A 13,618-nucleotide genomic window follows, 5' to 3' on the forward strand; every position below is an offset into this window, starting at 1 on the left:
GTTTCCAGGTGTCTGAATAAAGTATACAATTTAAAACATCTTTCTCTCCCTTTACAGCTGACCAGACGGATGCCGCCAATCATTGAGGCTAAGCCCCGCCTTCAAAAGCTTTTCAGGGACTTCTGGCTGTACTCTGTGGTCATGGGCTTTGCCGTGGAGGGCTCGGGTCTATGGCCAGAGGAGTGGTATGAGGGAGTGTGTGAGATCGCCACCAAGTCTCCTCTCCTGACTTTCCCTAGCGGTGAACCACTCCGCTCCGAACTACAGTACAACTCTGCCCTGAAGAATGACACAGTCACACCGGTACACACAAAACACAGACACACAGACACACACACAAAGAACAACACAGTCAGGTGATCAATTCACCTAACCTAAATAATGCCACCTGTATCTTTATTGGAACTCTACTTGTCCAAGTCTAACTCTATCTGTCCCCATCCTGTACCTAGTTGTCCCTCTTCCTGTAAGTATTACTACCTGTCTGTCTGTCGTGCAGGCTGAGCTGAGTGATCTGCGATCCACCATCATCAACCTGTTGGACCCCTCCCCTGAAGGATCTGCTCTCATCAACAAACTAGACTTTGCCATGTCGACGTACCTACTGTCTGTCTACAGGCTGGAGTACATGAGGTGAGCTACCCCCTATATATCTATACCTGCTGCTGCTCTATTACCCATGTCCACCTACATGCTGTCTGTATACAGACCAGGGCCCATACAGTGGGGAAAAAAAGTATTTAGTCAGCCACCAATTGTGCAAGTTCTCCCACTTAAAAAGATGAGAGAGGCCTGTAATTTTCATCATAGGTACACGTCAACTATGACAGACAAATTGAGAATTTTTTTCCAGAAAATCACATTGTAGGATTTTTAATGAATTTATTTGCAAATTATGGTGGAAAATAAGTATTTGGTCAATAACAAAAGTTTCTCAATACTTTGTTATATACCCTTTGTTGGCAATGACACAGGTCAAACGTTTTCTGTAAGTCTTCACAAGGTTTTCACACACTGTTGCTGGTATTTTGGCCCATTCCTCCATCCAGATCTCCTCTAGAGCAGTGATGTTTTGGGGCTGTCGCTGGGCAACACGGACTTTCAACTCCCCTCCAAAGATTTTCTATGGGGTTGAGATCTGGAGACTGGCTAGGCCACTCCAGGACCTTGAAATGCTTCTTACGAAGCCACTCCTTTGTTGCCCGGGCGGTGTGTTTGGGATCATTGTCATGCTGAAAGACCCAGCCACGTTTCATCTTCAATGCCCTTGCTGATGGAAGGAGGTTTTCACTCAAAATCTCACGATACATGGCCCCATTCATTCTTTCCTTTACACGGATCAGTCGTCCTGGTCCCTTTGCAGAAAAACAGCCCCAAAGCATGATGTTTCCACCCCCCATGCTTCACAGTAGGTATGGTGTTCTTTGGATGCAACTCAGCATTCTTTGTCCTCCAAACACGACCGAGTTGAGTTTTTACCAAAAAGTTCTATTTTGGTTTCATCTGACCATATGACATTCTCCCAATCCTCTTCTGGATCATCCAAATGCACTCTAGCAAACTTCAGACGGGCCTGGACATGTACTGGCTTAAGCAGGGGGACACGTCTGGCACTGCAGGATTTGAGTCCCTGGCGGCGTAGTGTGTTACTGATGGTAGGCTTTGTTACTTAGGTCCAGCTCTCTGCAGGTCATTCACTAGGTCCCCCCGTGTGGTTCTGGGATTTTTGCTCACCGTTCTTGTGATCATTTTGACCCCACGGGGTGAGATCTTGCGTGGAGCCCCAGATCGAGGGAGATTATCAGTGGTCTTGTATGTCTTCCATTTCCTAATAATTGCTCCCACAGTTGATTTCTTCAAACCAAGCTGCTTACCTATTGCAGATTCAGTCTTCCCAGCCTGGTGCAGGTCTACAATTTAGTTTCTGGTGTCCTTTGACAGCTCTTTGGTCTTGGCCATAGTGGAGTTTGGAGTGTGACTGTGAGGTTGTGGACAGGTGTCTTTTATACTGATAACAAGTTCAAACAGGTGCCATTAATACAGGTATCGAGTGGAGGACAGAGGAGCCTCTTAAAGAAGAAGTTACAGGTCTGTGAGAGCCAGAAATCTTGCTTGTTTGTAGGTGACCAAATACTTATTTTCCACCATAATTTGCAAATAAATTCATAAAAAATCCTACAATGTGATTTTGGGGATTTTTTTCTTCTCAATTTGTCTGTCATAGTTGACGTGTACCTATGATGAAAATTACAGGCCTCTCATCTTTTTAAGTGGGAGAGCTTGCACAATTGGTGGCTGACTAAATACTTTTTTTCCCCACTGTATGTATCAAGCGTCTCAGAGTAGGAGTGCTGATTTGGGATCAGTTTTGGCTTTTGGATCATTATACGCATTGATTGTATGGAAAAGCAAGGACCTGAGCCTAGATCAGCACTCCCACTGTGGGACACTTGATACATACAGCACTTGAGGTTGGAGCAGCACCTATTTATGCACTCCTGGTTTATATTCCCCAACATTAGGGGACTCATACTGTTCTCGCTCTCTCTCTCGTTCTGTCTCAGGATGTTGCGTTCTAACGACGCAGACATATTCCAGGTGATGTTCCGGTACTTTGAGGACAAAGCCATCCAGAAGGACAAATCTGGTGGGCGTAACGTTGTATCTGCGTTTGAACTGCGTTGTAATGTTGTATATTGGTTGTATTTATGTATTTTTTTTTTCTGTTTCTGATTCAACGTCTCATCAGGTATGATGCAGTGTGTGATCTGTGTTGGTGATAAAATCTTCAATGTCTTCCTACAAATGATGGCTGAGAAGGTAGGCGTGCTCTTAATCACACATGCTGCTTTGGTTATGCTTTATTTTACCTCCCTGTTTAAAGTGGTATTTACATGGTATTTACTAAGAAATTGATACTTTCTGGTACTTACCTCAAATAATTCAACACCATTGGTAACAGGTACCAAATGGTACAAACCTACGCTTGTGCCAATGAATCTCAAAGAAACTACATTTTTATTGATTGAAAACTCTCTCAGCCCAAGACCAAAGAACACGAGGAGGAGTTGGAACGTCACGCCCAGTTCTTATTGGTCAACTTTAACCACACCCACAAGAGGATCCGCCGAGTGGCCGATAAATACCTCTCTGGATTGGCTGAAACGTAAGTAGGGCTCACTTAACTTCCTACATATACAGTTGAAGTCGGAAGTTTACATACACTTAGATTGGAGTCATTAAAACTCGTTTTTCAACCACTCCACAAATATCTTGTTAACAAACTATAGTTTAGGGAAGTCGGTTAGGACATCTACTTTGTGCATGACACAAGTAATTTTTCCAACAATTGTTTACAGACAGATTATTTCACTTATAATTCACTGTATCACAATTCCAGTGGGTCAGAAGTTTACATACACTAAGTTGACTGTGCCTTTAAACAGCTTGGAACATTCCAGAAAATGATGTCATGGCTTTAGAAGCTTCTGATAGGCTAATTGACATAATTTGAGTCAATTGGAGGTGTACCTGTGGATGTATTTCAAGGCCTACCTTCAAACTCAGTGCCTCTTTGCTGTTTGGCCATAATGACCATTGTTATGTTTGGAGGAAAAAGGGGTATGCTTGCAAGCCGAAGAACACCAACCCAACCGTGAAGCACGGGGGTAGCAGCATCATGCTGTGGGGGTGCGTTGCTGCAGGAGGGACTGGTGCACTTCGCAAAATAGATGGCATCATGAGGAAGAAAAATAATGTGGATATATTGAAGCAACATCTCAAGACATCAGTCAGGAAATTAAAGCTTGGTTGCAAATGGGTCTTCCAAATGGACAATGACCCCAAGCATACTTCCAAAGTTGTGGCAAAATGGCTTAAGGACAACAAAGTCAAGGTATTGGAGTGGCCATCACAAAGTCCTGACCTCAATCCTATAGAACATTTGTGGGCAGAACTGAAAAAGCGTGTGCGAGCAAGGAGGCCTATAAACCTGACTCAGTTACACCAGCTCTGTCAGGAGGAATGGGCCAAAATTCACCCAACTTATTGTGGAAAGCTTGTGGAAGGCTACCCGGAACGTTTGACCCAAGTTAAACAATTTAAAGGCAATGCTATCAAATACTAATTGAGTGTATGTAAACTTCTGACCCACTGGGAATGTGATGAAAGAAAAAAAAAACTGAAAGAAATAATTCTCTCTACTATTATTCTGACATTTCACATTCTTAAAATAAAGTGGTGATCCTAACTGACCTAAGATAGGGAATCTTTACTAGGATTAAATGTCAGGAATTGTGAAAAACAGAGTTTAAATGTATTTGGCTAAGGTGTATGTAAACTTCCGACTTAAACTGTACATAAGGTACTCTCATTTCTAAACATTAAAACAAATACAAGGTGACCTTCTATACTGTCGCCTCATATAAAACATTTGATCTCAAATCAAAAATGCTGGAGTAAAGAGCCAAATTAAGTTTTAGCTTCAATGTCCAAAAAAATACCTCTTTCAACCATACCAGTCTACAAGTCTTACCCTGTGTGCATATAGTGTCTCAGAGTAGGAGTGTTGATCTAGAATCAGGTCCTCCTAGTCCATTCATTCTAATAAAACATTTTACAAATTATCAGAAATCAGCACTCATACTCTGAGATGCTTTATGAATAGGGGCACTGGTCTCCCGTCCATTTGTCTGCCTGGCCCAACCCTCCTTAGTTTCAGTGAGCCAGTAAAGGGGTATAGGGTAGGATGGCTGCTGGACATAGTCTTAGGTCTACAATTCCCACTCTTGTTAAATGCATTCAATTATCGTTCATTCTCTCAGATTCCCCCACCTGCTGTGGAGTGGGCGCGTGTTGAAGACCATGTTGGACATCCTACAGACTCTCTCTCTGTCTCTCAGTGCTGTAAGTAGTGCCATGATCTGGTCAATGTCTTGGGGAAGGGGGCTAGCGATTAGTTTCTGTTTTCGTCCCAAAAGGCAACCTATTCCCTATATAGTGCACTATATAGGGAATAGGGTGCCATTTTGGACTCATCCTCTGAAGCCCTGTGTTCTCTGTTTGTTCAGGACATCCATAAGGACCAGCCGTACTATGACATCCCAGACACCCCTCACAGGATCACTGTCCCAGACACCTACGAGGCCAGAGAGGTAAGACAGCCTAGCCTGCACTGGTGCACTGGGATAGGGCGAAGTTGCCCCTAGACGCTGATCTGGGGTCAGTTATGTATTTCCCCCCACTAATGGTTAAGGTTAGGATTGGGGGAGGGGAAGCTGATCCTAGATCTACACCTAGGGGAAAGTTAACCCCGGAGCGCCTGCACTGCTGTTACACTCCACCACCACTCGGCGGAGGCGTTAGCAATGTCTGAAGCGAGGGGTTGCACTTGGGAATCATGGGATCTACAGTTGTTTAGCTGAAGCTGTATTCTGACAGACATGAACTGATTGATTGACGGATGGCATTAATTCTTAATTGTTCTAATTGATGTTTGTCATTATTTAGTTAGTGTGATTTGGAAAAAGCTCAAGTAATGATAGAGTTAAGGTTTCCAATGTATTCATTTGATCATATCTCTCTCTCTCTCTCTCTCAGAGCATAGTGAAAGACTTTGCAGCTCGCTGTGGGGAGATCCTCAAGGAGGCCATGAAGTGGGCTTCTTCTGTCACCAAGTCCCACCTACAGGTCAGTCCTTGATTTTGTCCCAAATTGGACCCTATTCCCTATAAAGAGAACTACTGTTGACCAGGGCCAAAAGTAGTGCACTTCATAAGGGATAGGGTGCCATTTGGGACTCATTCCTCCTGTCTTCAGCTCCCCACTCCTAGAGCTCACTCCCACCTTCTTTGTAGCTCAGTTGGTAGAGCATGGCGCTTGTAACGCCAGGGTGGTGGGTTCGATTACCCGGACTACATACAGTGGGGAAAAAAAGTATTTAGTCAGCCACCAATTGTGCAAGTTCTCCCACTTAAAAAGATGAGAGGCCTGTAATTTTCATCATAGGTACACGTCAACTATGTCAGACAAAATGAGAATTATTTTTCCAGAAAATCACATTGTAGGATTTTTAATGAATTTATTTGCAAATTATGGTGGAAAATAAGTATTTGGTCAATAACAAAAGTTTCCCAATCCTTTTTTATTTTCCCTTTGTTGGCAATGACACAGGTCAAACGTTTTCTGTAAGTCTTCACAAGGTTTTCACACACTGTTGCTGGTATTTTGGCCCATTCCTCCATGCAGATCTCCTCTAGAGCAGTGATGTTTTGGGGCTGTCGCTGGGCAACACAGACTTTCAACTCCCTCCAAAGATTTTCTATGGGGTTGAGATCTGGAGACTGGCTAGGCCACTCCAGGACCTTGAAATGCTTCACTCCTTCGTTGCCCGGGCGGTGTGTTTGGGATCATTGTCATGCTGAAAGACCCAGCCACGTTTCATCTTCAATGCCCTTGCTGATGGAAAAAATCTCACGATACATGGCCCCATTCTTTCCTTTACACGGATCAGTCGTCATGGTCCCTTTGCAGAAAAACAGCCCCAAAGCATGATGTTTCCACCCCCATGCTTCACAGTAGGTATGGTGTTCTTTGGATGCAACTCAGCATTCTTTGTCCTCCAAACACGACAAGTTGAGTTTTTACCAAGAAGTTCTATTTTGGTTTCATCTGACCATATGACATTCTCCCAATCCTCTTCTGGATCATCCAAATGCACTCTAGCAAACTTCAGACGGGCCTGGACATGTACTTGCTTAAGCAGGGGGACACGTCTGGCACTGCAGGATTTTAGTCCCTGGCGGCATAGTGTGTTACTGATGGTAGGCTTTGTTACTTTGGTCCCAGCTCTCTGCAGGTCATTCACTAGGTCCCCCGTGTGGTTCTGGGATTTTGCTCACCATTCTTGTGATCATTTTGACCCCACGGGGTGAGATCTTGCGTGGAGCCCCAGATCGAGGGAGATTATCAGTGGTCTTGCATGTCTTCCATTTCCTAATAATTGCTCCCACAGTTGATTTCTTCAAACCAAGCTGCTTGCCTATTGCAGATTCAGTCTTCCCAGCCTGGTGCAGGTCTACAATTTTGTTTCTGGTGTCCTTTGACAGCTCTTTGGTCTTGGCCATAGTGGAGTTTGGAGTGTGACTGTTTGAGGTTGTGGACAGGTGTCTTTTATACTGATAACAAGTTCAAACAGGTGCCATTAATACAGGTAACGAGTGGAGGACAGAGGAGCCTCTTAAAGAAGAAGTTACAGGTCTGTGAGAGCCAGAAATCTTGCTTGTTTGTAGGTGACCAAATACTTATTTTCCACCATAATTTGCAAATAAATTCATAAAAAATCCTACAATGTGATTTTCTGGATTTTTTTTTCTCAATTTGTCTGTCATAGTTGACGTGTACCTATGATGAAAATTACAGGCCTCTCTCATCTTTTTAAGTGGGAGAACTTGCACAATTGGTGGCTCACTAAATACTTTTTTCCCCCACTGTATATGTAAAATTTATGCACACATGACTGTAAGTTACTTTGGATAAAAGTGTCTGCTAAATGGCATATATTATTATTATTATTATTATTATTATTATTATTATTATTATATTACTCATTGGAATGCTTCTATGGAATAATTTATGTCCATAACACAGTACTCTCCAACAGGCAAACAAAGGCATATTCTATCATCTGGACTGTGCAAATTCACTGTGCAATATGTGTGTATCTTTATATCTGTTTGTTTACTATATATTTTAACATCTTATCAGACCTGCTCCAGCTTAAATAAAAAAATGTTTTTTTAATGGTGAACGAGCGTTACTCCTTTTCAATGATGATCACAATTTTAATTTTTTGGGTTGGACCTTGACTCACATCTTATCCGACTTGCCACCACTGAAATTCCCTCTGGGGAAAATAAAGCTATTCTATTCCATTTCCAGGAGTACCTGAACAAGCACCAAAACTGGATATCAGGTCTGTCCCAGCACACTGGCCTGGCTATGGCTACTGAGAGCATACTGGACTTTGCTGGCTACAACAGAGAGAGCACATCACTGGGGGTGAGACACACAGAAACACACCAACAGAGGCGTCATGCCCGTAGGGGGCATGTGCCCCCTCAGATTTGTCCTGTTAAAATTTTTGTTTTTTCTCTGTAATACTACACTTAACAATTTTATGACGTTGGCTTTAGCTAGCCCAGATCGGTTCCCAATCTCCCAACCTCATAACTAGCTACCAAGAAGCCATTTCAGGCTATCAATCAAGTTAGAGTAGCTAGCTTGTCTAACTATCTTAGCTGGCATGCCTGCTGGCAAGGTTGGTAGACTTTAGAAAATCAAGCCATAACTAAATGTACTGAATAAGACTCACATTCCTTTCATTCTTTTACCAGATTTTAGCAGAGAAGCATATTTAGTTTCTTTTAAAAAAGAAACACCAGTCAGAAGGATACAGACAGCTCAAGAGGTATGCTTAGATATAACAAATATTACACATTTTTTGACAGAATTAAGCAGAATGATTATGGCTCTCGATTGCAGGAAAAAAATGTTTCAGGTGTTTGAAAAATTCAAAATTCTCCAACTCAGATTTTTGGGGCTGGGGGGTTACGTTCCCCAGCAAGAAAAAAACATTGTCGCTCAAACAGAAAGGGGAACTAACAAAGTCACTAACAACAACCAAAACAAAACAGGTGGGGTGCAACAACAACTGGAACCTAAAAGACACCCACTGTGATCGCCAACTAAATTTGCCCAAGAAAAGGCAAACAAAATAAAAAACAACACCAAACTTAGACAGGAAGCAAACCAAAAAGTGGAGCAAAACAGAAACAGGGAAGTTCAGATAAAGGATTGTTTAAAAATATATATATCCTACATTTTTTGTTGGACAAGTATGCCCACAACCAACAGAAAACAACTTTCATCACAACATGATCAACTTAAATGCGTCGCTACTTAAATGCGTTGCCTCCTCCAATATAAACATGGCATCTACTGGCTGCATGACGCCTCCACACACACATCCCCCCCCCCTGTCTGTGGCTGCTGCTGGTTATGATGTTGCTGGCTGCTGCTGGTCTGTAAACGTTAGACTGCAGAGACTGTCCAACAGCAGCTGAAGGTAAGTGCGGGGCTAGAAGTAGATGACCAATGAAATTATAGCTAGGAGTAGACGACCAATGAAAAAGAAAGCACCTAAACAGACATGATCCAATTAATCAATCAACTGTTTTAGTGATAACAGTAGCTTAACCTTATATTCTGTTCAGATTAACACTCATAACATGTACTGAACATGTTAGACAATGTGATCTTTGCAATGGCCAAAGCCAGTTTTTTGTAATTTAACACAAATAACTGAGATATGAGTGTAACTAGACTGATAGTTTAAAACGCAGTGTCATAAAACCAGTTATTCTTGAATATGAAAGTTAAAGGTTAATATAATCTTTGGGTTTGGTTTGAGTCAAGATTCCCATGCTTTACTAACATTCCCCCAATGTTGCCATATTGTCGTTTTGTAAAATGTCCCTTATACACTGAACAAAAATATAAAGGCAACATGCAACAATTTCTAAGATTTTACTGAGTTACAGTTCATATGGAAATCAGTCAGTTGAAATAATTCATTAGGCCCTCATCTATGGATTTCACGATTGGGAATACAGATATGTATATGTAGGTCACAGATACCTTAAACCAAAAAAAAAAAAAAAAATGTAGGGGTGTAGATCAGAAAACCAGTCAGTATCTGGTGTGACCACCATTTGCCTCATGCAGCGTGACACATCTCCTTCGCATAGCATTGATCAGGCTGTTGATTGTGGCCTGTGGAATGTTGTCCCACTCCTCTTCAATGGCTGTGCGAAGTTGCTGGATATTGGCGGGAACTGGAACACGCTGTCATACACGTCGATCCAGAGAATCTCAAACATACTCAATGGGTGACATGTCTGGTGAGTATGCAGGCCATGGAAGAAATGGGACATTTTTAGCTTCCAGGAATTTTGTACAGATCCTTACGAAATGGGGCCGTTCATTATCATGCTGAAACATGAGGTGATGGCGGCAGATGAATGGCACGACAATGGGCCCTCAGGATCTCATCACGGTATCTCTGTGCATTCAAATTGCCATCGATAAAATGCAATTGTGTTCATTGTCCGTAGCTTTAGCCTGCCCATACCATAACCCCACCGTCACCATGGGGCACTCCGTTCACAACGTTGACATCAGCAAACCGCTTGCCCACACGACGCCATACTGCCCGGTACAGTTGAAACCGGGATTCATCCGTGAAGAGCACACTTCTCCAGTGGCCATCGAAGGTGAGCATTTGCCCACTGAAGTCGGTTACGACGCCGAACTGCAGTCTCGTCAAGACCCTGGTGAGGACGACGAGCACGCAGGTGAGCTTCCCTGAAACGGTTACTGACAGTTTGTGCAGAAATTCTTCAGTTGTGCACACCCACAGTTTCATCAGCTGTCTGGGTGGCTGGTCTCAGATGATCCCCCGGTGAAGAAGCCAGATGTGGAGGTCCTGGGCTGGCATGGTTACATGTGGTCTGCAGTTGTGAGGCCAGTTGAATGTGCTGGCAAATTCTCTAAAACGAAGTTGGATAAGGCTTATGGTTGAGAAATTAACATTCAATTCTCTGGCCACAGCTCTGGTAGACATTCCTGCAGTCAGCATGCCAATTGCACGCTACCTTAACTTCAGACATCCGTGGCATTGTGTTGTGTGACAAAACTGCACATTTTAGAATGGCCTTTTATTGTCCCCAACACAAGGTGCACCCGTGTAATGATCATGCTGTTTAATCATCATCTTGATATGTCATACCTGTCAGGTGGATGGATTATCTTGGCAATGGAGAAATGCTCACTAACAGGGATGTAAACAAATTTGTTCACAACATTTTAGAGAAATAATCTTTATGTGCATATGAAACATTTTGGGGATCTTTTATTTCAGCTCCTGAAACATTGGACCAACACTTTACATGTTGCGTTTATATTTTTGTTCAGTAGAGTTGCTTTGTTAATGCCGTGCATTAAAGCTGCAATATCTAACTTTTTGGGCGACCTGATCAAATTCACATGGAAATGTAATTTATATATCTGTCATTCTCATTGAAAGCAAGTCTAAGAAGCGGTAGATATTTTCTATGTGCGCTATTCCTATGCTTCCTGGTCTTAAGTTTAGTTTTTGCATCTTTTACTTTAGTTTTTTGTACATCAGCTTCAAACATCTGAAAATACAATATTTTTGGTTATGGAAAATATTTTTCACAGCGGTTTAGATTGTACAATGATTCTCTACACTATACTTGCTTGTTTTGTCACATATAAACTGATATTAGGCGAACTATTCGATTTTTAGCAACCAGGAAATGGCAGAGCGATTTCTACATAGAGGTTAACAGATCAATGTGCTTTTTGCATGCTGTATGTACTGTACATGATGCACAGCATGCACTGGAATTTGTTGTGTTTATGTACGTCGGTGTGTGCACATACAGTGCATTCGGAAAGTATTCAGACCCCTTCCCATTTTCCACATTTTGTTACGTTACAGCCTTATTCTAAAATGGATTCAATAAATAAAAATCCACAATAATGACAAAGTGAAAACAGGTTGTAAATTGTTTTTTGCAAATGTATTAAAAATAAAAAACTGAAACCTTATTTACATAAGTATTCAAACCCTTTGCTATGAGACTCGAAATTGAGCTCAGGGTCATCCTGTTTCCATTGATCATCCTTGATGTTTCTACAACTTGATTGGAGTCCACCTGTGGTAAATTTGATTCATTGGACATGATTTGGAAAGGCACACACCTGTCTATATAAGGTCCCACAGATGACAGTGCATGTCAGAGAAAAAACCAAGACATGACGTTGAAGGAATTGTCCGTAGAGCTCCGAGACAGGATTGTATCGAGGCACAGGGGAAGGGTACCAAAACAATTCTGCAGCATTGAAGGTCCCTGAGAACACAGTGGCCTCCTTCATTCTTAAATGGAAGAAGTTTGGAACCGCCAAGACTCTTCCTAGAGCTGGCCGTCTGGCCAAACTGAGCAATCGTGGGAGAAGGGCCTTGGTCAGGGAAGTGACCAAGAACCCAATGGTCACTCTGACAGAGCTCCAGAGTTCCTCTGCGGACATGGGAGAACCTTCCAGAAGGAAGGTTCTCCCATCTCTGCAGCACTCCACCAATCAGGCCTTTATGGGAGAGTGGCCAGACCGAAGCCAAAAATAGCTGTGCTACGACGCTCCCCATCCAACCTGACCGAGCTTGAGAGGATCTGCAGAGAAGAATGGGAGAAACTCCCCAAATACAGGTGTGCCAAGCTTGTAGCAACATATCCAAGAAGACTTTAGGCTGTAATCGCTGCCAAAGGTGCTTCAACAAAGTACTGAATAAATGGTCTGAATACTTATGTCAATGTCATATTTCAGTTTTTTATATATATATATTTGGAAACATTTCTAAAAACCTGTTTCTACTTTGTCATTATGGGGTATTGTGTGTAGATTGACGAGGGAAAAAAACAATTGAATCAATTTTAGAATAAGGCTGTAACGTAACAAAATGAGGAAAAAGTCAAGGCGTCTGAATACTTTCCGAATGCACTGTATGTGTGTGCGCATGCATGCATGTGCATCAGCGCGCACATGGCAGCGTTTTTGCGTGCTTATTCTTGTGTTTGCGAATGATTTTTGCTTCATTTTGCTTTGTTTTGTCAACCTTCTCACTCCCATTGCCCTCGCTTGCCTGCCTGTTTGCTTGCCTGCCTCCCTACCTACACCTGTACTGGGCTACCTGGTTGCCTGGTTAACGGATTGACCGACTGGTTGGTTGGGCTGTTCTGGTCTAGCCTGCTAACTGATTGTCCCTGCTGCTGTTCCTTTCTTCAGGCTGGTTCCTTCCCCCAGGTTGGACTGAAAGGGGCTCCACATGCTTCAGACCAGAGACTGTTAGGCTCCCACAACTCATTCTCACGTTCCGTATTTCTCTCTCTCTCTCCTCCCCCCCATGTCCCTGTCTGCCTAGAAATGAACTAACAAACCGACCCCCTACCTGGTTTCTCCCCTACAGACGATCCAGCTGACTGAGAGACCAGCGTGTGTGAAGAAGGACTACTCCAATTTCATGTCCTCCCTCAACCTGAGGAATCGCTACACTGGAGAGGTGTGTGTTTACGTGCGTGTGGGCATGCAGCAGGATGATCGCAAATAATATATGAGGGTCCTTTTTGATTGTGGATCCAATAAAAATGCACGTGTATGCGTCTGTGTGTCTGTATGTTTGTGTAGGTGGCAGGTATGATCCAGTTCGCCGAGGCGACCCACAGCCAGTCAGACCTGAGCAAACTGATGGTGAAACAGATGACAGACGCCCTTTCCTCCAAAGTCCCAGAATCCTTCTCTCAGGCCATGTTCAAAATGTCTGCCTTGCTCATCAGTCACAAAGGTAAAGACTGAGGAACACACACGTATACATTAGCATCCGGGTCGTCTGACACAGCTGAAGCCTACTGTAGGTGTTACGTTAGCTCTGAAAGTGTTGTTTCTCTGCTCTACAAGAACTGAACCTCTGAACAGTTTTAAG

General features: G+C 42.9%; 1 protein-coding gene across 2 annotated transcripts in view; it reads left to right on the forward strand.

Annotated features, from left to right (window-relative positions):
* LOC121587479 (phosphatidylinositol 4-kinase alpha-like) overlaps positions 1-13,618 on the forward strand; it is a 104,451-nt gene that overhangs the window by 63,289 nt on the left and 27,544 nt on the right. For both annotated transcript variants that reach the window (XM_041904449.2, XM_045226780.1), the window contains 11 exons: positions 58-303; positions 500-633; positions 2,565-2,647; positions 2,750-2,820; positions 3,042-3,166; positions 4,824-4,905; positions 5,070-5,153; positions 5,599-5,688; positions 7,939-8,058; positions 13,106-13,198; positions 13,324-13,480. In XM_041904449.2, coding sequence (XP_041760383.2) covers positions 58-303; positions 500-633; positions 2,565-2,647; positions 2,750-2,820; positions 3,042-3,166; positions 4,824-4,905; positions 5,070-5,153; positions 5,599-5,688; positions 7,939-8,058; positions 13,106-13,198; positions 13,324-13,480 — 1,285 coding nt within the window. The remainder of the gene's footprint in view (positions 1-57; positions 304-499; positions 634-2,564; positions 2,648-2,749; positions 2,821-3,041; positions 3,167-4,823; positions 4,906-5,069; positions 5,154-5,598; positions 5,689-7,938; positions 8,059-13,105; positions 13,199-13,323; positions 13,481-13,618) is intronic.

The sequence above is a fragment of the Coregonus clupeaformis genome, chromosome 18 (genome assembly GCF_020615455.1).
Source record: "Coregonus clupeaformis isolate EN_2021a chromosome 18, ASM2061545v1, whole genome shotgun sequence".
NCBI lineage: Eukaryota > Metazoa > Chordata > Actinopteri > Salmoniformes > Salmonidae > Coregonus > Coregonus clupeaformis.